At 41.4% G+C, this 24,707-nt stretch overlaps 1 protein-coding gene across 1 annotated transcript in view; it reads right to left on the bottom strand.

Annotated features, from left to right (window-relative positions):
• The window catches only part of LOC116914718 (disintegrin and metalloproteinase domain-containing protein 18), a 66,059-nt gene that overhangs the window by 29,432 nt on the left and 11,920 nt on the right, over window positions 1-24,707 (bottom strand). Inside the window, exons 3-12 of the mRNA XM_032919147.1 lie at window positions 23,972-24,027; window positions 21,102-21,180; window positions 20,551-20,627; window positions 18,516-18,687; window positions 16,380-16,445; window positions 14,851-14,922; window positions 14,497-14,663; window positions 13,662-13,743; window positions 7,299-7,435; window positions 5,803-5,980 (exon numbers count right to left, since the gene is read on the bottom strand). Coding sequence (XP_032775038.1) covers window positions 5,803-5,980; window positions 7,299-7,435; window positions 13,662-13,743; window positions 14,497-14,663; window positions 14,851-14,922; window positions 16,380-16,445; window positions 18,516-18,687; window positions 20,551-20,627; window positions 21,102-21,180; window positions 23,972-24,027 — 1,086 coding nt within the window. The remainder of the gene's footprint in view (window positions 1-5,802; window positions 5,981-7,298; window positions 7,436-13,661; window positions 13,744-14,496; window positions 14,664-14,850; window positions 14,923-16,379; window positions 16,446-18,515; window positions 18,688-20,550; window positions 20,628-21,101; window positions 21,181-23,971; window positions 24,028-24,707) is intronic.

Below are 24,707 nucleotides of genomic sequence, written 5' to 3'. Positions count from 1 at the left end.
GTATCATATGGAATGGTCTCTGTTTTTAGATTGTTGGATTCCTCAACAGGAGTATTAAGTGACAACATTTAACTGTATTCATCAAGGGAGGGGCAGTTGGCATGATGGGAGGTATGGTACAGAACACAGCGAGCAGTCTTGACCTGCACACCAGAGGCTCACTTAACAGGAACCTGGGCAACCATTCCTAGGTGTCAGGCACACTGCAGTCTTTATTGGAGAGTGCTGGAAAGAATCGTGAGTCAATCTGATGGTTGGCCAGATTGGGTTCCTTGGGGCTGTGTGGTATGACTGACATCCAGATTCTTTGTTATCTATCAAGTATAGGCCTGCGTTTCCTCCGTGACACTGCATGGATTTTTTTTCTTGTGACTGCCCTGTGACTCCTTGACAATGTCACAGTGTTCTATTCAGTCTTTGTACCTTTCTGAGTCCCCTTCTATCACATTCATGACTTCTGCTGCATTTTAAGGACTCCCGTGATTAGGTTAAGTCTACCCACATAACCAAGGAAGCCATCTTTCCATCAGGTTTGTTATCTTATTTCTGAGAGACATCGTGTGTGTGTGTGTGTGTGTGTGTGTGTGTGTGTGTGTGTGTGTGTGTGTGTGTGTGTGACATACATAGCCACAAACTTCAGAACTTGAAGTGGAGACATCTGTGAAGGTCCATCTTGCCTTCTACCAAAGCACAGGTCTGAAGTACGGATCTTAAAGCAGGAAGTCAGCCTGTGCAGCAGCCAGTGGGTCATTTGCTGCTCCTATAAGCTAAGCGCTGATGCAAAGATGCTCAGAATGGTCCAGGCTCAGTAGCCTCTGGAGGACCAATCTGAGAGCATCACCCAGGGTATTTGCTGGTGCATCTCTTCAATTCTTTTATGACATAAAAGTGCAGACAGACAGATAATATATACGCAAGTGGGCATGAACATTCTCCAATAAAAATCCACTCGGGAACAACAGATGGTACCTGGAACCCTGCTGTCTGAGCTCTGTGGGAGACAGATGATGGATGATGGATATTTCTCAGAGGATTTTCTTATGAGGGACAAGGCTCTAAGTCTTTTGCTTTATTTTTGAAATTGTGTTTTAATTACATTTTTAAAATTTCTTTCTTCCCTCCATATATATATATATATATATATATATATACACACATAATAAAACATAGCATGTTACTCGTATTGTCTTCAGACCTGACCATTTGGCTCTGGACAAGTAATTGGTGTCTTTTCCCAGGGGAGGGCCTCCTCTCTCCATGGCAGCTTCAGTGAGTTGCCTGTAGTTCTTTGTGTAGTGTTATGGCCTCGTGGGCCAATTTGGCATGTTCCTCGGTGTCACCCTTGTTTAGCACACGTGTGGGCAATCATGCTGATGAGACTTTACAGGTATGGCTCATGTTACTAGGAGACACAATCCGATGCTCGGGCTCTTACAACTGCTCTGCCCTGTCTTCTACGGGGTTTCCTGAGCCTTGGGTGCAGGAGCGTTTTATAGCTATATCCACTGGGACTGGTCTCCCGCAACTCTTCGTATTGACGGATTGTGTTTTTCTATTACTTAGTCTCTGTCTATTGCAAAGGTAAGTTTCCTTGATGAGGGGTAAAAACTACACATTATCTGTGAGTATAAAGAAAAATGTTTGCAGGTTATCATTTAGGATTAAGTTGGTTTAGTAGGTTAATGGTCATAGATTCTCCTCTAATCACTGATTTCCCTAGCACTGATCAGTTGGCTAGCTTTCCAGTATTACACGAAGTCTCCCTGTTGTTGTGTGGATCTTAAGTCCCATTAGAGAGCCGTTGGTTACCACCAGGGCATGTGTGCCACTGCTGCACCCTTAGGATTATTGTTCTTTCTTGGTCATTGGTATGGTTTATAGGTATCACAGCAGGGTAGGCATGGCAGTTGCCTCCCTCCTTTGGAACCCTGCATGGCACACCTCATGGTACCACAAAAGCTAGTCTTCTTGGAGGGTGCATTCAGGCAAGTTCCAGCTCAGGGGCCTCTGGGTCCTGTTTCTGAATTGTCATCAGTAGGAACTTGCCTTCCACCTCATGGTGGTGATCAAGGGCAACAGCAATAGGTTCTATGTTTTGGTAGTCTCTCAAGAAGACAACCCTTACAAAGAACTCAAAGGAAAGTTTCTCATGTCTGCTACTGGGATTTTGCCAGAGCTTAGCCCCTGTATTAGTCTTCTTTCTTGTTGGTTCTTCTTGAGGCAGCAGAGGGGGAAGAGCATCGGCAGAGGGTAAGACTTTGTCTTACAAGATATTTAGGGTTGCTGTATTATAAGTTTACTTATCTAAGTCTAAGTTACTATGTTACTGTAGCTGATTTACTTATCTATGTCTAAGTCACTGTTCTCTGATACTGTAACTGACCCACCTTCTGTGTTCCTCTGAGGCCAGAAACTGCAGTCTCTGGCATTTAGCACCTCATTCTAAAACGGCAGAAGATAAAGGCTAGAGCCTTTTCCCTTTTGTCCCTATGCCTCTTGCTTGTCAGGCTAGGGGTAAGTTTGGAGCAATAAACTTCTAGTGAACCAAGAGAAGAGAATAGCACTTGCAGAAGGAAAAATCTTTTACATAGGCAAATATGCATAAACTTATATAAGTTCATATACAGATTCATGAATGCATATTTATACGTTTCCACTCATATCAGTTGAGTTCAGCTTACATGCATTCTTACAATTACATTCTAACACATACACATGCATACATTCTCACAATTACATACTTACACACACACACACACACACACACACACACACACACACTTGCATATGCATATAGAGCAAAAGACCAAGCACCAGTGCAAAAAAAACCTCACTTATTCTGGATGAAATATGAGCTTCAATCTTTATTGCATAGAGAAAGAAAAAAAGCTTCTACCCTTTTAATGCTAAATGAATTAAACCCAAGTTTGTAAGAAAAAAGCTTGTTCCTTTTAATAAGACTAAATCTGTCTTGTTATTAAGAAGTGACCTGTTCTGTCCCATGGTAAGGAAAAATCTGCCTGCTCCTTCTGCTCTCTGCAGCTTCTTCTCCTTTCCCCTTTCCCTCTGCATTCTGCACATTGCTCTCTTAGTACTTTAAGTTACCTATAGTCTCTAAGTTATTCCACTCTGCATTCTCCTTCTGATCTTGCTCTCTTCCTGCTCTGATGTCCCAATAATGCTCTTATTCTCCTATGCCTTTTCTCCCAATGCTATGGCTATACTTCTAAGTTCTTCTTGAGTTCAGTTCTGTCTAAAAGGTGTTCTGTAAAAACTTCTCCTCAGCTCAGTTCCTCTCTCAGCTCTCTTCTTTTCAGCCCAGGTTCCCTTAGCTCAGTTCCCCTCAGCACAGTTCTTCTTAGCTCTGTTCATCTTCGTTCAGTCCTCTCCAGCTCAGTCCTGACTCTTCTCTTTGTCCTCAGCACTTAAACATCTTTCAGAATACATGGTCACATGTTACAAAGTTCATCAAAAGTTCACATAAAAATTCAAATCATACATTGAAATAGAAGTTTACAACAGAGAATGCTTGTATGCATATTCATCAGGAGTAATTATCTGACTAAACGTTCATCACCTGTCTCAGGCTCTACAGGTTCACTGAAGGTTTAAAACCAAAACTAAGTTATTAGTGGAGTTTTGTATAGATAAACCCAGTCAATATTTTATCCTCTGTCCTAGCACCTATAATAAATTGTTAGTTCCCTTCTTATGACCTTTGGTTAATTGTTTTACAGCCTCTTGGAATGTGCTCTGAGTAGGAGAAAGTCTGGTTACCATCTAAGAGCAAGTAACTGGTGACACTTGGGAGACTGGCAGAGTTCTCACTGCAGTTTTGACTATCAGAAAAAGATTTAATGGCAGTCCCACTATAAAAGAGCTTAATAATCACTGTTATAATTTTAGGAATTCTTATAGGATCATTATTAAGACTTAAGTCTTCTATTTGTCTATATAGCATCACTGTAAGACAGTATATCTTTGTAGATCTGCAGAGATCTGCTCCAAAGGGGTGTGCTATTACTTAATGATTGTTATATATGTTTAATAATAACAACAGGAAAAGCATTTTAATAGCAGGAATCTTTCCTAAAATGAATCCCTCACGGCCTTGCTTAATAAGGGCGAACCAGTCGCAGATTATATAATAATCCAAGGCTGGCCATCTCAGGATGATCACCTGCTAGTTATTAACTTGTCTCATTATGGCTCCTGGCAGGGTTTCTATTAGGTCATCTTTGGCTTTTAGAGAGGGCTTTGTCAGCCCAGATGAGAATAGTTCATTAAAACTATATATGTACATTGAATTGCATGTATTATAGGTCAAAGGTTTATTTTTCTTTCTTCCTTTCTTTTTGTAAATAATTCCTTATGTTCTTTTCAGCCATCCATAGTGATTATTTTCTTCGCTCCTTCCTTCTTTTTTATTTACCTCCCTCCTGGAGCTGTCTTTTATCTACAAGCTGAACACTTGAGGGATGATCAGTAGTTTTCAGAATCTCTGAGCCTACTCTGATACAGGCTAGAAATACTGCTGTGGCCCAGGAGCACCCACCCACCCACCCACAACAAGGAGTAAAAATACTCTTTCACAACAGTGAACATGGAAGATGCTATGAGAGCAGTGACCATCAGCACAAAGTCTGGGGATAGCGACCGCCAGCCCGGCCAGCACTCAGGAGGTAAGGGGAGGCCATGAGGTTAGTACAGGGCTGTACAGTAAAACCCAGCATCAGAAGAAACGTCTGTTTATAATGCGAGCACTCACACAGGAGCTAAAGACCGCACTGCTTTCTCCTTTCATTAAAGGTAGCAAGCACTGTCTTCTGCCAGGGCAGGGCGCCACATTTAGTGACAGGGGAACGCAAGAGGACAGCAGTGTTGCATATCAGGACAGTCAAAGAGCTTTTGGAAATCCACGTGAGTAGTCACCACACAAGGATATAAACGCACACAGTGAACTGCGTTCACAGGTTTCTTTTCTTTTATGTTGTTTAAGGTAGATGATGATTGGATTTTTAGGGACTTAGTAGTATGTAAAGAAGGCGATCAGCTTTATTTATGGGGAAAGAAGATGCCATTCCTGACAGAGGAATTTGAAGCTACTTTATATTACATAAATGGAGGAGATTATTAAATATTATAGGACAGTCACATTTTTAATAGTCTAGATATGGGAGTTCTGCTAGAGGGGTGTAGTGTGCACCAGAAATCTGGCTGATGGGATTATAATGAAGGACACAACTGAATTCAGAAACAATTTTTAAAGGCACCCAAAAGCTTGTAATTGTTTGTTAATGAGGTAAGACAATATACTATGAAAATTAAAAACATTTGCAATCATGAGATACAGGGGGTAGTTTGAATCAAATTTAGCATGTTTCAGTAAAAAGCAGGGGCTGGAATCAGGGGAGCTTGTAACTGAGTAGTCACCAAAAAAAGACTCCATACATTCATACATTTATTCTATATATTCAAAATATACTTCAAGCTGGCAGGTAGGGCAACAGCTATGCAACCAGGCCTGCAGTCCACACTTGTCTTCCCAACTCAACAGATGCCTAATATGCCTTCTGCTATCCTGACCCTAGGGAAACTGAGGTAGGAGGGGCACAAGTTCAAGGCCAACCTGGGCTGCCCAGAGCCCTGCCTTGGAAAAGGACATCACAAAGGAGGCGTGGGAAAGCAATGCACTTGTTTTATCCTCATCGACGCATATCAATCACATGATAAAGATGTCATAGCATACACCCAGCACACAGATGGCAACACCCAGGTCCAACATGAATGTTCCCTACTCACCGTCTTGTTACCACAGTCACATTCCTCACTGCCTTCCAGGATTCCATCGCCACACACGGATTGCTTTGGTTGTAATACATTTGACAGGTCACCAAGACATTGCATGTCAAGCTTTGAAGCATAATGCGTGTAGTCGTGCACGCTGCAGTTGCTAAAAGTCTTCATCCCACTGGAACTCCTAAAGTAAAAAAAAAATATTCTCTGATGAACAAGTGTCCTAAAGCACCACATCGTGACAATATTCCACTGGTAAATCATGTGACCCTCAAGTCACGCGGCTCCCAGGCTGGCTCAAATAAAAACTGTATACTCCAGCAGAGGGGTAAATGTAAAACTTGAGTTGTATATTGCGTCTTTTAAGTATAATCCATAGCACTGCCTTTCTTGCAAATTGTACTCTGCAATTGGATTAGACCCTGTGACTGTCATCAAGACCTAATAAAAGCCAGGAGTTCTGTTTATGCAGTAAAGATTCCACCCTGTGCAGTTTAGTGTGTCTTGTGCCTAGTGTCCTCTTTCTCCTCTTCATTTCTGCCCATCGGAAGAGAGTCCACAGTGCCTCTCCTCTATACAATCTTCCCTAGCCCTTGCACTCCGGCTCATATATGTTGTTTCCATATGTTATCCCTATTTCAGCATCTCACGCAGAACTCATCAAATTCCTTCACGACTACTTGGAAAAAAAATTTGATCTAGATTAAACAATGTACATTTCTCAGAAGTGTGATAATTTTATAAGTCATCTAATTTGATAATTAACATGCTTTTTCTAGAATCGTTCACTCGGAATTGTTTTTTTAACATATCTATTCATTGTCCTCTGTCTATGGATCATGTCTGTTGAGTTTTCTAGATAAAGAATTATAATTCATGCAAATCAATGACATTTTCCCCTTTCAAATCTTCCCTCCATTTGTTTTTTAAACACCAAAATGGTAACGGAAGCTGCTAGAACTATATTGCATTATTAAGGGTACCTCTAGGAAGCAAAGTAGCAACAGTATCATGTGCTTAGATAAGACTTTACCATCTTCCTCAATGTTAAGTTGTCTCCCTTTAGTTTCCTCCAATAAAAATATCTTAATCATACTATATAGCAGTTTCAAGTCTCAGGCATCAGATGGAAAATATTTTATACACCTTATTAAGCATAATATAACTTTCTAACTTATAATATGGAAATTAATAAAAAATTTCAGTGTTTATCAAATCATGAAGTTAATCGTGGAAGAACATGTGTGGAATTAGTCACGACTAGGGACTGGAGAGATGGCTTAGCAGTTACAAGAAGAGGAACTGGGTTTGATTCCCAGCATCCACAGATGTTCACAAACATCTGTCATTTCAGTTCTTGGACCTGGTGCCCTCTTCCGTCCTTAGTGGGCACTAAGCACACACATGGCATAAAGAAACCCATGCAGGCAAAACGTAGATAAAATAAAATAAATAAACCTAGTAAAGAACTAAAAAGTAAAATTCATCGTAAGAATTCTTACAATGCTTCTGGTTGCATTATGCATGGAGCTCTGGGGCAGGAACAATTATCAACATCATCGTATGTTAATCCTATGTGAAGGCCAATCAGTTGAGCGATAACCACGGAGAGTCCCTCCAAACCTATGTCTTCTGGATACTAAAACAGAGAAAATTGAAGAAGAAAATTATTATGTAAGAATAAAATAAGGGCAAGTGATAAATATCTTTGTAGTAACAAAATTTTATACTCTACTTTTTACATTGAGCACACTTTATAACAATTTACTTTGCTAGTCACATCTATGCTAATTGGCTACCTTAATTTAACTGCAAGTTTTTATTTGAGCATATATATATATATATATATATGTATATATATATATATTTTAAAAACCTACAAAACTGCACATATTACAGACATATGTATAACTTTAAACAGGAAATTATATCAGTATGATATAATTCCTGTATCTGTAGTATCTAAGTTTGAATTCCCGAGTGTTGAAATTTGAAGGTTAAAGCCAGAACAGGGAGGGCAATGGGTAATGATACCCGATTTGGGAACATTAGACTTTGTGCTAAAATGTAGAAGCTGGGGTCTTAATGCCCAGCAGCGTAGGAGCCACAGTCTTCTACTTTTAAAAAGTCTAATTGAACATAAACTATTGGTTAAAGTCATGCAGAGGAAGAGACTCCTCAAAATAAACCAACTTTCAAGTTAAGATTTTCAAAATAATTTCACTCACAAAGCCATCAGTATAAGTTCTGCAGATGTGAAACCTGCCATTCTCCAAGGTCTAGCTTGGTGAATCTGTCTGATGTTCACCTCATCTTACCCTCCTCAACCCACCATATCTGGACTGATCCAAGTCCACTACCTCACCCTGTGCTGGCCACAGTTGCCTGCACTGCTTCAACCAGGGCCGACCCCACCTCTCCCTCCTCTGCCAACCCAACATCTCTACCCAGTTAGCCCTACTCCAACTCTCCGGGCTTGGACCAAGACACACATTCTGCACACCAACCTAACCCCCACCCCATTCACTTGACTTTATTCCATCTAAGCCAGTGGCTCTCAACTTCCCAATGCTGCAATCCTTTAATACAGTTCCTCATGCTGTGGTGACCCACCCCCCAGTCCTAACCATAAGATTATTTCATTTCTACTTCATAACTGTAACTTCACTGTTGTTATGAGTCATACTATAAACATCTGATATGCAACCCAAAAGGGTGGATATCCACAGGTTCAGAATTGCTGATCTGAGTCATTTCTATCTTCTAGCCCCAACCTGTGCCCAGTCCTCTCTTTTGTCCTAACCTCTGTCCCTATCAGACACAGAACTAACAAAGAATTTCACAGGCCCAGAGTTTATTGAAAAAATATCAACATTCTGAAAGATCAAACAAGGATCTTCCCTCTAAAACTTACCAGTCCTGTAGAAATGTTTGCCAATTAGAATTACCTAGACAAACCCCAGGAAACAGAATTTAAAAAGAAAAAAATTCAGAAACTTCACCAAATAATTCAAAAAGTTTAAAGCAGACACAAAGAAATAACTCAATAAAAATAAAGAAAAAAATGTCTACGTAATGCCCAAGAACACGCGAATATAAGGCTAATGGAAACGATGACAATTCAAGACTTGAAACTGGAATTTAGTAAAGCGACAGAAACATTGGGGAGGATTCAAGATGAAATGAATATGGAATTGAAAAATCCAGTAATTCAACTAAAAAAGTCAAAAGGAACTCTTACAAGGGGAATTGGGTGGAGCAGATGATAGACTATCAGGACTCAATGATTAAGTAGACAGTCCAGGCCAAATAAGGAAAGAATGTGAGAACAATTAAAACACATAGGGAAGGACTATGCAGGAAATGTGAGACACCAAGGAGAGATCAAAACCTTCAAATTGTAGGCATAGATGAGAAAGAGATCTCAAGTCAATGGCAGAGATCAGATCTCAAAGAAGATCATAAAAGAAAGTTCCCTGAAGCTAAGGAAGACATGTCCATATAGATTTAAGAAACAAGGAACACCAAACAGACAAGACAAGGAAAAAAAGATCCCCATGTCGATTGAAATAGTAATAAAAAGCCTTCCATAACCCCCCCATGGCCAGCAGAATTCATAACAGAATTCTTCAAACTTTCAAAAAGACTATTCAAAACAACAGAAATAGAAGGAACACTCTTAAACTCATTGCATGAAGCCAGTACCACACCAACACCCAAAACTAGATAAAGACACAGCCAACGAGACCTACGGTCTGATACCTCTGACGAACACAGTTTCAAAACACTCAACAAAATACATGCAGACAGAACATAGACATAAGTAAAAAGATTATCCACCTGTGATCAAGTTGGCTTTATCTCTAAAATGTGGGATGGTTCCATGTGTACAAATTGAGAAATGTAATGTGGTTACATTGCATGGTCATCTCAACAGATGCAGAAAAGGCCTTTGGGAAAATCTAACATCCCTTCATGATAAAAATCCTAGAGAACAAAGAAGTAGAGGCATGATGAAAGCTATCTATGAGAAACCCACAGTCATCATGCTAAACGGAGGAAACCTTGAAGCAATCTCAATGAACACAGGGATGAGATGAGGCTGTCTACTTCTAGCTGGAAACACAAGCCAAAGCAATAAGGCAAGAGAAGGAAATTAAAAGAATATAAATAAGGAAAGAAATCAAACTATCGCTATCTGCAAATTATATTATTATAATATATATTATATAATTCATAAGAAACTCTAAACATTCTAATTCTAGAACTGGTAAACAGATTCAGCAATGTGGCGGGATACAGGATCAACTTGAAGAAATCAGTTGTTTTTCTAGAAACCACCAACAAGCAAGCAGAGAAAGATACCATGGTCATGAGCCCATTCACAATAACCCCAAAGGAAAGGACTTGACATCGAGACACCATTACTGAAGCCATCATATACTTCAGTCATAACTCATGGGGAAAATCTAGCTGGTAGTCACCTGGAGGCTTCATCTGTAACGGGTGGCGTCACAGTGCTGGAAGGTGCTGTGCACACTACTGGAGGAGAAAAGTGATCCCCAGTCTCACGCATCAGTCTAAGAGATGTGTTAAGCGTCAGGCTGCAAGATCTGCCCGCTGGTGCAGTAGTGGGATGCGTACTTCAAAAGTAACCAACCACCTTTTCGTTGTACTTAAGGCCAATCCGTGAGACGGAGCTTATACCTGTTGCTGTCAACAGGACCAAGAACCTGGGGCCAGATAGGTCATGGTCCCTAGTGGAGAAATCTTTTATTATTCTGCTAAACAGACACAGCATCAACGTGACGCCTCATGACTTATTGCTATACTTATAGGTCGGTGCATAGCTCAGCTCTCATCAGAGTAGCCTCATCTTGCAGTGAATGGCAGTTAAAGTGCAGTGTGCAGAGAAGACGACACTTGGGAGTGCTCAGTTCTCAATGGGAATCTGGATCATATCCTCCCTGTAAAGGTCAAGGATCTATGTGGAAGAGGGACAGAAGGATATGAAATCAGGGATGGTAATGACTTCCAGGAAACTCATTTCCAGACATAACAAGGCAGACAGATATAGACATAAACTCTTAGCAACTATGACAATATGCACAAGACCTGCACCAATTCAAGCCAGACAAAATCCCAGCATGGAGGAGGGGAGGAGACGATGAGGTCCCACCCTCCAGATGAGGAGCTGTTGGCATTTGATTGCTGCTGGGAGAGGGAGGGAAAGTAATTTTCTAGTGGTGTAAGACCCCCATATGTAGCAATACTCTGCCAGTACAAACTGGACTTGGGTTTGAAAAAGAAGGCGAGGGAGAGTGAAGGGAGGGGCACTGAGGAAAGGAACATGATGTTAAAAAAACTATATAAAACTGTCAAAGAATTAGCATTTTTTTGTTTTTTGTTTTCCAAAAACAACTGTTTAAAAAAGATAAGTAGCTTCTCAATCCAGGAACATCACCGCATGAATGAAGAACTGTCATCAGAACTCATAGATCTAGGGGGTTGGTCTGGTGCTGCTATGAATCAAATGCTAAATACTGGCCCCCAAGCTCTGGTTGCCCCCCCACACCACACACACACACACACACACAAAGAAATCCTTGTGTACACCAAATGATGCTATACAAATGATGCTAAGTTATTCCCGATTGTTTAACAAATATTTTATTTATTTATTATATATGAGTACACTGCAGCTGTCTTCATACACACCAGAAGAGGGCATCAGACTCATTACAGACGGTTGTGAGCCACCATTGGTTGCTGGAATTTGAACTCAGGACCTCGGGAAGAACAGTCAGTGCTCTTAACCACTGAGCCATCTCTCCAGCCCCCGATTGGTTAATGAAGATGCCTTCAGCCTTGGCTGGACTGAAGAAGGGGGTGGAGCAAAGGTTCACTGGCTTGAGGTCTGAGCCAGGGACCAGGAAAAGAGAGAGAGGGAGAGGGAGGGAAGGGAGAGGGAGGGAAAGGGAGGGGGAGGGAGAGGGAGAAAGTTGCCACACAGGTAGATGGATCATGAGCACACAGCCGTGAGGGCCGGCCTGATGTAGGGGCGGCCCATGTGGAACATGGCAAGGGTTATCTGAGGCTCACCACAGGAAAGGAGACACAGAAGCAGAGAAGGTTCCTATCTGCTCGGTTCTTATGCTTTCACACTTACGGTCTGATGTACAGAGAAACCCATAATAAATATTTGAAGACAACAAGGCAGTGTAGCAACCCCCAGATAATAACAGCTACACGTAGAAAAGCACTCGCAGGAGATCTACAGGCGGAGAGGCAAACAGCTAAACGGACTTGACTCTGCTCCGATCAAGGTCTGGGAGAGTGATCCCACTGCCTTCCCATGCATGACCTTCCAATCTCCTGTGCCTACACACACACACACACACACACACACACACACACACACACACACACACACACACACGCTGGAGGGAAGAAGGCATAGGACACACAGCTCCCCATGAGGAGCCTGGAGCAGGGACCGAGGAGGTTCTAGAACAGAGAGCACGCGGGTGAGGGACTGAGGAAGAAAAGGAGTGAGTAGAGACACTGAGGGATGGAACAGAGCCCTGAAATTACAGAAAAGATAACAAAATGATTTTAAATGTTTTCATGTGAGAGAAAACATAAAACTGAATGAAAACAAAAACAGTACAAGTCATCAGGCCCATTTGTCTCCACCCAGAAAAGCCGTCTTATATAATCAGCAGAGGGGAGGACGAGGGAGAGCATGGGGGCACAAAGTCCTTAAATATTTGTACAGAGCGACGTCCCTAATGCTGCGACCCTTTAAATGCAGTTCCTCATGTTGTTTTTGTTACTCCTTCACAACTGTAATTTTGCTACTGTTATGAATCATGAAGCTGATATCCATGTTTTCCAAAGATCTTAGGTGACCCTGTGAAAGGTGACCCCCCAGAGGGTTCGGGACCCCCGGGTTGAAAATTGCTACTATGGAGGACACAAGCAACGAACAGGTGAGGGAGAAAAGTATGGTCTTCAATTCCCAAGGGGAAGACGACTCGGCTGGTGAATTCCAAGGTACACACACTCCCACGCGCAATTAGCCCAGCATTTAGAAGGACCGAATGCCTTCTGGATCACACAGCTCCCGTGAGCGGTGGCTTCTCTTTTTTCTCAGTTGCTGAGGCGCGAGTCAGTGAAACATGAATCAGAGCGCATGCTCCGTGGGAGACAAAGCAAGTACTGTCACATCGCAGCTGTGTGGCCTGCACGGTGTGCAGTGGCAGAGAAGATGAGACAGTCCCCAGTATGCCTCGAGAGTAGAGAAAGAAGTCTTTCTCAAACGTGTAGGAAGGCAGCCATATTTTGGACAAACCAGTGTGAAGCGATTTAGATCCAGGAAGGGCCGCCCATTGTGCAGTCTGAGCAATTTATTATTGGTTCTTTGTTTGGCTCAGAAGACAATAAAATGAAAATTTTGAAAAAAGCATGAGGTGTTATGAAATGGCAAACGTAAGTCGATGGCTTCTGCCACTTCTTAGACTTGGACACATGGAGGCGCCTTTTCTTTGGGGCTAATGTTTGAGTTACTTAAAAATCCAAGGAAACTTTAGTAATTGTCACAACCAGTTAGTGAAAGGATGTTTGAGGCTTTTTATTACACTAGTTGTGCTTGAAAGTTGTAATGCAATTGGACATTTTTAACTTTGAAAAATTTTGTTCCAAGGGAATAATAATGACATTCATATATTTGCATGTATTCATACGTGTATTCACATTTATATGAAAACGCCAAATTCTTCCAACCATTTGGCCACTCCATAAACATGTGCATAGTATATGGCAGTTGGAAAATAGTGACAGGGTAAAGAATGAAAACTACATACCGTACCAACCCCCGCGACATAGCTTTCATTGCATAATTGACCCGGCGACGTAGCTCCGATGTATTTCAGATGTTTCCTGTAACTACACCATGATGGGTTGACTTTTCATTCATGTCGTTATGTAGAACATTATATAATCACATATTTACCTCCTCATGAACTTAAAAGATTACTTGAGGAACATAACAATTCCCAATCTGGATATCTAATAAAGTATGCAAAATATCCAAATTATTGTAAATATTCATTTGATACCAACTCTTTTCTTCACCCAGTTCCCAGATTTGATACTAGTTTATGGTCTGAAATGCTTCTAAGTCTCCCTTATTGTGAGGTAACTCCTTAGGTCACTAAAAGTTGAAAAGTAAAGAACTTTTGACTGTAGAAGAAACAAATTTGAAATTAAATTATCACAGAGCAACCCATACAAATTCTATTCCTGTGAAAAAGTAGACATGATGTACATTAATCTGTATGGATAACATTAAACAATTTTTATATTATTAGATTAGACTGATACAATTAGTAAAGCTGGTATCATACAAACTGGTGGATTTCAGGATTTGTTCACATTAATTCTACTTTAAATATGAAAACATATCAATATAAAATTGATCATAATGTTTTATTTTTAAATTATCACCTTTGTATTATACATTATACTTTATTATATATTTCATATACATATATCTATCCATATCTATATCTAGATATTTAGATATATAGATATAATTTTAAAAGCATCCTATAAAAAAACTGAATACTATGATGAAAACAAAAACTTTGCTTAATGGAATTATTAATCTGTTTGTCACACAGAACTCTATCTACTTACATGAGTAAGTGTGTTATTTCGTTGGACTGTGGGGTAAGATAGTCTCGTTTCCAGCCCAAAAGTCTTTGTAAAATATCACTAGCATTTCCGTCAGTAGAAATTTGATTTTTATCTGACCACAGTTCCAAGGAGGCCAACACAACATTTAAGTTCAGCTGAGTGAACATCTGAGAATAGGATTGTATGAAAAACATCAACTATTATATCAGAAATAGAGAAAAAGTTCACTAGAGTATTCAGAACATTAAGCTAATAAAATATATGCAAGTCATTAATTTTCCATACTTATAAAATGCAAATTATAGTCAATGTTTTTTTTTCATGAAATTAGAGATCTGAAAATTTAAAACTTACAGTGTTAACAAGCCCAATAATCTGGAAGATCTTCTGTGTTACAGCCATAATGTCAGATCCCATATAATCAAACTGAAATGCAAATTTAATTTTTAAGAGTAAGTTTTTAAGTAAAGTTTGAACTGCTGAATTGTTTTGGTAGTACAGGACAAGCATAGGATTTATTAAGTATTTCTACATGCTAATTTTATTTATTTGTTTGTTTATTTTTACTTACTTGAGAGGATTTCTCTTTGTATAGCCCTGGCTTTCCTGGAATTATCACATTTCATGTACAAGGATAGTAATAGCAACTTTATTCTTTAGAACCTCAAGCTTTAGTATAAAAGGAAAACGATAAATTAATCTTCAAAAAATTGTGCTGTTACAAGAGTAGATATTATATAGCTTGTGACCTATGTTCCATACTCACGACATCCATAGCCTTACATTGGTTAATAAAAGTGTCAATGAGCACAAAGGCTGAGTGAGGTACATGTGTGATCTGATGTCTAAGTGTACATATGTGTTTGGATGTCTATGTGTGTAAGACCCAAAGTGACGTATTCCTCACTTCACTCTATGTAGACTGCATACCTCTTTGCAAAGCATTGGGAATTTCTAAACGTTGCGTCTCAAAGTCCCTTTGTACCAGCTGCTACCCAAAAGCCCCCTTCACTGGTTTCCATGGCTTCATTTGTCAATCTACTCCGAAATATCAGCTTTGAATTTTCTATATTGTTGCTTACACGAGGGATTTGGCTAGCCAACATTTCCCCAGGCCTTACTCTCCGAGAGATGTGAGTCACTGGTAAAGTCGTATGCTTCCTTCCACATGGGATCTTCAACCACCCTCGGTTATCTCTCCAACATCCCCTCCTCCACCCACATGCCCATCTCTGACTACTTAAACCTCTGTGCCCATTACTGAACCCACAGTCTTAACTGACTCCACGCTGCACACCTTCAGTAAACCCCAACTCTAGACGGGGTGAGACAAGCTCTAGCCTCAGGCTGAGATCCAGCTACTGTGTTTGCTCCTCTCACACACCTACCATCCTAGGAAGAAGCTCACTTCCCTTTCAGGTGCACAAACCCACAGAGTGGTTATTTCCTGATTTGGAGACTGCCAAACCCTTCTCTATGTATCCTAAAAGCTATGAGCATTGTTCTATTTCAGTCTTTATATTAACGTGCACTGCATTAATGTACGTTATAGTACACAGTAACGGACAGTATGGAGAGTTATTCTCCACAACTCTCTTCTTTAGTTGTCTTTTTCAAATTTGAACTTTATAAAGCAGATAACATCAGGTGAACAGGCTTATAAAAGATAGTAAAACACACACACACACACACACATACCTGTGAGCTCAAAGAAAACCAATAATTTCTGTATTTTTTGTTGTTAAGGAAGGGGAAAAGGCAGAAATGGAGGAGGGTGGGAGGAGGAAGGAGCTTGGGGGAAGAAAGGGATATAGGATAGCAAAGGGCAGAGGAGAAGGACATGAGAGGGGACAGGACAGAGGCGAGAAGGGAGGCCGACTTACCAAAAATTTTCCCACGATAATGTGCAATTTTAGACTTTTAGGTAGCAGCTGTGAATCGTTTTTATCCTGGAAAACCACCAAAACATATTAACTAGCTGCTAATGTGTACCGAGCTTCCTAAACCTAAAAGCAGAAGTTAGAAAAAATGAGGGGACACACACACTCACACACACACACACACACACACACACACACACACACACACACAACCACCATCAAGACCTAAACGTCATAACCTATTGCAGAACATTATTTTCACTTCCAAGCATCCAAGCATCCTTGACATGACAGGATCCCTGTTCCCTGTGAGGGCTGCACCCTTACGAGGACAACTCCAGACATTGCTGGGTGCTGTGAGCGTCTGATAGTAACCCTGAGTGGTCTCAGTGGACTGTACTTCTAAAGGTCTGTGTGTGTGTGTGTGTGTGTGTGTGTGTGTGTGTGTGTCTGTGTCTCTGTGTGCGTGCACTCACGTGTGCTTGCACACAAGTGTGTGAGACAGCCACAGGGAGTAAGAAGCCATGAATTTGAGGAATGGAAGGGACATGAGGACTGGCAGGGACAGAGAGAATAGTGCGAATCCATAAAAAATCGCGAGCCCCCAGGAAAGCTGTGAGAAGAGAACTAGGCCCCACCGCGGTCTCATGTGTAGCTTGCATACGCATCGCTGTCACGTGCTCTGCAGATGCGAGCACTGTGAATTTGAGAGAGGCCACTTGGTCTTTTCTTTCTCTCTGGGTCGTACCTCAGATTTGTCCCTGAGGTTCTATTTTCAAGGGATCTTTTATGTTCACCAATGGTACACTCACGGCTGTTTACGGCATGAGATTTCATCTGCGGCTCATTCTAATTCCAATATAGGTCATGTAAACACATACTATCTATATTGATATAGTATCTACGTATCTACTTATCTTAATGACTTTTTTTACAGTTTTATGAAATTCATACATCACTTTCAGAAAAAAAAAAGTGGTCTTTCCCAAGCCAAATTTTACAGCCCCAAAAATGGATAGTATTTTCTCCATTTGCGTAGTTCTTCATTAAGTTGGCGCTTTGTAGTTTGTCTCTCTCTCTCTCTCTCTCTCTCTCTCTCTCTCTGTGTGTGTGTGTGTGTGTGTGTGTGTGTGTGCAATGTTTCTACAGTTCCTCTGCTGTTCGTAGGAGTGTGGTGGATTTTCACACGTCAGTCTAAGATTCCCGAAGGGTGTCCTTCACCCTCGGATGCAGGAATATCGCACAACCCTCCTATCCTGATGGGTGGGGAGATTCAAGGAGACGACCTGGAGTATACCAAACGTCAATAAGATTGAATACACGAGTTCTTAGGGCAAAGGCACACAGGTGCCTCCCTGTTCTCGGAGAAGCTAGCTCATAGCCAAAGCCACTCTCAAAGTAATTTGATGGACATTTGTTTATGCTGATGAGGAGAAGGGGCTCTTAATGGGCAAACAGCTCTAATGGATGAGCTTCAAAAGGCACAATCTCAGCAAACTTCGGTTCTCATTAGTCAGAAGTGTGCATCTACTCTATAGTGAAGTCAGAGCCATATATCTACTCTCTTTATTTCTCAATATTGTCCAGGAGAAACTGTTCAGTGGGTACCCATCTTATAGCCATATTTGATCGATGAATGAGGCCAGAGCCTCAACTAAATTTCTCATTTCTAGGCAAAACTTAGTATTTCCTGGGTAGGCTTGTTAGTGAATGCTTTTAAAAGCACAGTTTAATTCTGTATCTTCAGCGATACACAAACAATTGCCTAGCTTAGAAAACATGTTCAGTTGGTACATCGTAAAGCTACACATGAGACGGTGGAAGCACTTTCACAGGGCTACTGAACACAATGGCCAGTCTTCCTGCATTGGTTAACCCTTTTCAATAACAAATGTTTCCTCAGAAAGAAAAGCTACACGAAAATGTTACAAATATACCATAAAAGCAATAAATGTCAAGTATTAATACTCAGTAATCTTCCAGGTTCTGTGAAATTTGAATGCTTTACGTGAGGGTGCAGAGCAAAGAGCTGTGAAGTGCATTGTTCCCACCCATCAGCTGCCTAGTCCCCCCTTCACAACTGGCAAAAAATGGGAGTGGTGTGCTAGGGTCCCTTACCACCAGAGCCCTTCCAGTTACCTGCTCACGGAAGTGGCCTTTATTGAGCTGGTGGCTTGTCTGCCAAATACGGCTGTAATTTGCTGCTAACGTTGAGCTGTTGCCCTTCATTTGATAAACTATGTGCTCGAATCTTGCTGAAGACTCCAGTGGTTCGATTCCATAGGTGGAATTTTCCAACTGCAGGAATCCCCTGGATTTAAACAGGCAGTTATCAGTCCCATGCACCGCCCCACGCACAGCGGTCATCTGAAATGTGAGACGCAAGAAACCACAGCAAGGGGAACAATCTTAGGCATTTTTTTCCCCTGCTTGCTTTTGCATTCTCAGGTCAGACATGGGAAAGGGAATCTGTAAAGGGTTAATTTAATGCAGACAGAAAGACAAGAATAGGAATACTGGTCGGAGACAAACTGAAATAAAAAAAAAATAGCAAAAGCAGGAAGTAGTGAGGTAAGAGGACTTCGCACATCGCTGGTGAAGATGTCACTATGGGGACGGAGAAGCTCCATAGAAAAGCAGCAGCCAAGGACCCAACTACTCCACTCCTGGGTGTGCACTACACTCGTGGCTTCCCACCATCACGACCTGGAGCATCTGGGAAACTTGAACAGGAAAGAATTGTATCCTCCTCATGATTTCAGAGGCGCCAGCCCATGAGCACTTGGTCTTGGTTCTGAGCCTATGGCCAGGCAGAACTTCAGGGTTCAAGGACGCATAAGAGAACGGCTACTCATTTCATGCCGGGCAGGAAGCAAGGGGAGGAGAACAAGACAGACACCACAAAGACACAGTTTAGTGACCCAAGTCCTCTGCCTCAGCTCTTCCACCTCATAGACCATTCCACTGGAACTCATGAGGGACCAATCATCAGCCATGTTAGTGTCCTCGAGGTCCAATCTTTTCTTCATGGTGACAGCACCTGGGACCAGGTTTCCAACTCACAAGGTCAAGGATGATAGGCCATAAATGACACAACACGTAGAGGGGAGCAGTCAGGGGATGCCAAGGAAGCTTAGCCCTGTGTTTACTGCAGCATGACTGCCAGTAGCCAAAGTATGGGATTGACCTAAGTGTGTGTAACTGGACAAACGAAGTAGGAAGTCTATACACAGATGAATAGTATCTGGCCAGTAAAAAAAATCATGTCAAGTACAGGAAACTGATGGAATTTAATAACTCATAAGAGCCAACCACAGCATATACAGAAAGACAAGTACTATTTTTTTTCAATATGGGCGAGAAAACAGTGTTTGGGGGGAGGGCAACTGAAATCAGGAAAGCCACAAGAGAAATGGCTACAGGGAAGAGGAAAGGGTGTGAGAGTAGAGTGCTGGGGAGTGAAACTGTCAAACCATGCTGTATGGAAATGCAAACATGAGATCGAGACATATAGCTAACACCTATATAGATCCAATAAAACCCATAGGAAGATGAAGTCCTAGAAATCGATAAAAAGTCTAAGGCTGTTCTTGTGGTTACAAGGTAAAACGAAGGGGAGATGGAATACAGAACGGACATCTCAAACGGCGTCAGCATGGAAGCGGGCCCTGCAGAACACGCTGTCTCTGTTCTTGAGTTACCTTCTCTTGACAAACTTTTTTGCGTTTCCCACGGGACTGATGAAAATTACTTATTTCTGTGAAATCACTTGATTGCTCCTTATTAGCTTTATTAGCTGTCTCATGCACAGCGCTACAAACTCATTTCATAGTGTGTGGCCTATTAGATTAAAATGACCAGTTAAGGTCATTTCCCCATAGCTGAGATCATGACAGAAAAGAAAACTCTAGCCTTTAAGCTATTCTTATGACCCCATTTCTCAAGACTTCCCTTCCTGCCCAGCATCCCCAAAACCCCTCCGGTCAGAATGCCCTCAGCTGGGTTGTTTAGAGTGACAACTTAGGCTCAGGTGTCACTGTGAATATAGGGCCATTGGAAAAGAAGCTTTCGGAACTCCGTCAGAGGTTCCTGTTGACTCCCGTCCAACGTCCTGGTTTACTTTAAAGTGTATCCCACTGCATTCATATATAAGTACTCTCTCAGACATTATTACCTGAGGCCGGAGCAGAGGCTGAGTGTCACAATGGAATCTGGTACTTCACCAACATATCCTCGGTAATGGCAGTGAGCCTGAAACACAAGTCACCAGATAATGGCACAAATTCATCTCTTTTTTCAATAATAAAAAAAAGTATATTGTCAAATATTCCAGAAGGTTCATGATAGCAACAGATTGGATATTGAATCATGAATTGTGTAGAATGATTAATGCAAAGTCTCAGGAAATTAGATTTTAGGCACTCTCTTTACTTGGCACATGTGTGTTTTCTCCATGTTTCTATCTCCTTCCCATGACATTTCATTGTATAGAGGTCATTCATAGAACAGGTCAGAGTTCCGAGGAGGAAAACATTTGAATTAGTGTCAACACGGGGCTTGGGAAGGAGCACCAAGATAGGGTTTTCTTAGCACACGAGAAGCCCCAAGCTTAGTCTCAGTGATTAAAAAGAAATGACTTAAAGGGACAAGTACTCTCATTATACTGTACATCTGCTTCCACAGTAAAACCTAAGATAACAAGTGTCTAATATATCTGATTCTCACCAAAAAGTGCGGAGAGTCGGAATACAGAGATCCAGTTTCATTATATGCATAAACTGAAAAATTCCGGGATAAAAATGAGCTAGAAGTAAACGAGCAAAGAGAATGTAAGTCATAATTTAATATTAATGTATACATGAATGAAATAACGTTAAGTGCAATGGATTCATATAATAACACGGTTTAATTAAAATAATTTTAGTTTGCTATCATTCTTGATACTTTTCTTAAAAACAACTGGTATATGGTCAGAATCAGGAGAATACAATGACAGATACTCCCTGGGACAGCGCCATCAGGGACTGCTGTATATGGCTTCATTGAACAAATACAGACTACTGTGTGTATCACATGATGGGTCCTCATCTGAGTCCTAGAATATAGAGCTGAGGAAAAGAAACAGCCTCGGGTCAGTCAGAGTCACATATTGTTACATGACAATTGACAGGGCCTGGGTATTCTATGGTGGCACTCACAGGAGAGTATATAGAAAGACACACCAGGCTCAGGAATTAGATGACCATTAGACACAAAGAACAAGCCATATGGACTTTTAGACAGGGTTGGGTAAAAGGAAAGGGTCTTGAGCCAGAAATGTGTTTGCATACATGAAAAGCAGCCATGGGTTCTTTCCTGGAACAGGGTGGAATGACAGAGAAGACAGTGAAATGGTGTTGCCAATGGGGAAAGCCGACAGGGGCTGGGACAGATAAAGACAGCAGTAGACCAACATTTGAAGAGAACTGTCTTAGTCAGGGCTCCTAATCCTGCACAGACATCACGACCAAGAAGCAAGTTGGGGAGGAAAGGGTTATTCAGCTCACACTTCCACATTGCTGTTCATCACCAAAGGAAGTCAGGACTGGAACTCAAGCAGGTCAGGAAGCAGGAGCTGATGCAGAGGCCATGGAGGGATGTTACTTACTAGTTTGCTTTCCTTGGCTTGCTCAGCCTGCTTTCTTATACCAGCCCAGGGATGGCACCACCCACAATGGGCTGGGTTCTCCCCACCCCTTGATCACTAATTGAGAAAATGCCTTACAGCTGGGTCTCATGGAGGCGTTTTCTCAAGGGAAGCTCCTTTCTCTGTGATAACTCCAGCTTGTGTCAAGTTGACATACAGAACCAGTCAGTCCAAGAGCTAAACTCAGAGCTCTACATGCCAAATTCACAGATGCCAAGGCCAGTTAGAAGTTTAATACTGTTACCCAGGCACTCCCTGATGGAGTCTTGAATGAGGACAGAACCTGTGGTAGAGGCACATTGTTATAATGCTTTAAGGGTAAACACATGGGATTGAATCACCCACTGGACCCATGGAAAGGCAGGAGCAGGAGAGACACCAAGGATGAGCACAGGGAGTATTTTTCTTTTTCTTTTCTTTTCTTTTCTTTTCTTTTCTTCTCTTTTCTTTTCTCTTTCTTTTTTAAATTGAAAGAAATGACTTACCATTTACTAAAATGGTTATGAGAAATGCAGATATGGGGACAGCATCATAGGCTCACTTTGGGCCTGTTCCCAACAGGAATTGTAGCAAATATTTGATTAGGAGGTTAAGTAGTGAATGGGTATGGCATGTACTGCATGTACAAATATAAGTGACAAGCCACCACAGTGAAGATATAAGTGACAAGCCACCACAGTGAAGATATAAGTGACAAGCCACCACAGTGAAGATATAAGTGACAAGCCACCACAGTGAAGATATAAGTGACAAGCCACCACAGTGAAGATATAAATGACAAGCCACCACAGTGAAGATATAAGTGACAAGCCACCACAGTGAAGATATAAATGACAAGCCACCACAGTGGGTACACATATAGCCACAAGACTGAGCTGCAACACCAGTTGGCTGAACACATTAGAAATAAGATTAACTCCGCATTCTCAGCTCAGACAGGTGAAGAAGAACCTGAAAAGGGTTAATGCAGACAGAAGGACAAGAACAGGAATACCGGTAAGAGACAAACGCAGGCCAGGGGCTGACGATGTCCTGTGATCTGGTGAGATAGCATGTTACAGGAGCGTCACGAAGCAGTTAGTGACACCAAACGCCATTCACAGGTAGAGAATAAAATAATGGAATGAAGACTAAACCACAGCCGCCACGTTTAAAAACGTCCGAAGGCAGTGACAATTTTACAGACACTCCCAGTCATTTTCAGTGGAATGCACTGTAGAAGAAAAGACCAGGGTAAGGTTGGCAGACACCGTGACTGAGGCTAACTCCCGATGCTTTGTTCAACCACAAGGCAAAAGGACGGCAAGCAACAGTTGTCAGCCATCTTTGTTGATCCCTAAGGCTCAGAGGAGACTGTCTGATCTGTCCTGTAATGAATGCATAAGATGCCGTGGGGATGTGGAAAGATGGACCGTGGCTTTGAACTCTGGGTGGGAACAGAGGCCAACCGACATGACAAGAGACCTGTTGTAGACAGAAGGGAATGTGACACTGATGTCACGAGGACTGGCACGGGAGATTTTTATACATAAAATGTGTCAAGGGAGGTTGTTTTGAACCATATAGTTACCACACCATAAAACTGGCACTACTTGAATTCCCAACGATAGCCCCTTGATTTGTATTTGATTTCAGAAATTCACGAAATTAACCATGCTTGGGTATGAGGGAATATGTAATCGTAGATTTCCAAGTGTGTTATTTATTTCTCGATTTACAAATATAAATCTGAAATTTTAAATGCAAAGGCTTCACAGACCCAATGTTCAGGATCAAATGGGTTCCTAAATTGGAAAGTTGACTGACCATTTTACCGCACTACTGAGTTTAAGCATTACAAATAAACATTAAAAGAACGAAAACTGAAGACAGACTTTTTACTTTTGCAGAAAGGGAAGATATATCTTACTAGTTCCTGAGGTGCAGAAAGTAGGTTTTCCCGTCAATGGTAATGACGTAAGACACCTAAAAGAGAGCAGATTGACAGACGATTTAGTAAAGTGGATGACTGCAATGTAAGACGGGATTTTTCACTTGTTAATTAATGATATCTCAGAACACTGAAAATAAACATCTTCTTTAGGACCTATTGTGTTAATTCGTAAGATTTTAGAGTTGGTTGACTTCAGAAGAGTGTGACTTAGTGTGTAGATTGAAATGTTTACAAAGCAATTATATCTTAAAATATAGTTTTAGCATCATTAATATTCTATCGATTTCTTTTGGATAGAAAAACTTATTTGGAAAAAACAAGGCATGAATGAGAGCTTATGTTGCATACCAAATATAGTGTACTAATAAACAATTTATAAATATGCGCATATTATATTATATGTATAATATATATAACTCAACGAATAAAACTACAAGGGGGAAAAGCCTAAGAGACTACACAGTCAAGAAGCCATGAGCAATGCCTTCAGCCGAGAGGCGGAGCTTCCAAATATCAGGAACTGAGTAACAGTAATGTCTACCCTCCTCCTCCTCCTCCTCCCCCTCCTTCTCCTCCTCCTCCTCCCCATCCTCCTTCTCCTCCTCCTCCTCCTCCTTCTCCTCCTCATCCTCCTCCTCCTACTTCTCCTCCTCATCCTCCTTCTCCTCCTCCTCCATATCCTCCTCCTCCTCCTCCCCCCCCCACATTACAC

The sequence above is a fragment of the Rattus rattus genome, chromosome 13, assembly GCF_011064425.1.
Source record: "Rattus rattus isolate New Zealand chromosome 13, Rrattus_CSIRO_v1, whole genome shotgun sequence".
In the NCBI taxonomy this organism is placed as follows: domain Eukaryota; kingdom Metazoa; phylum Chordata; class Mammalia; order Rodentia; family Muridae; genus Rattus; species Rattus rattus.
The sequence above is the reverse complement of the archived record's forward strand: the minus strand, read 5'-3'. Positions and strand labels throughout refer to the sequence as shown.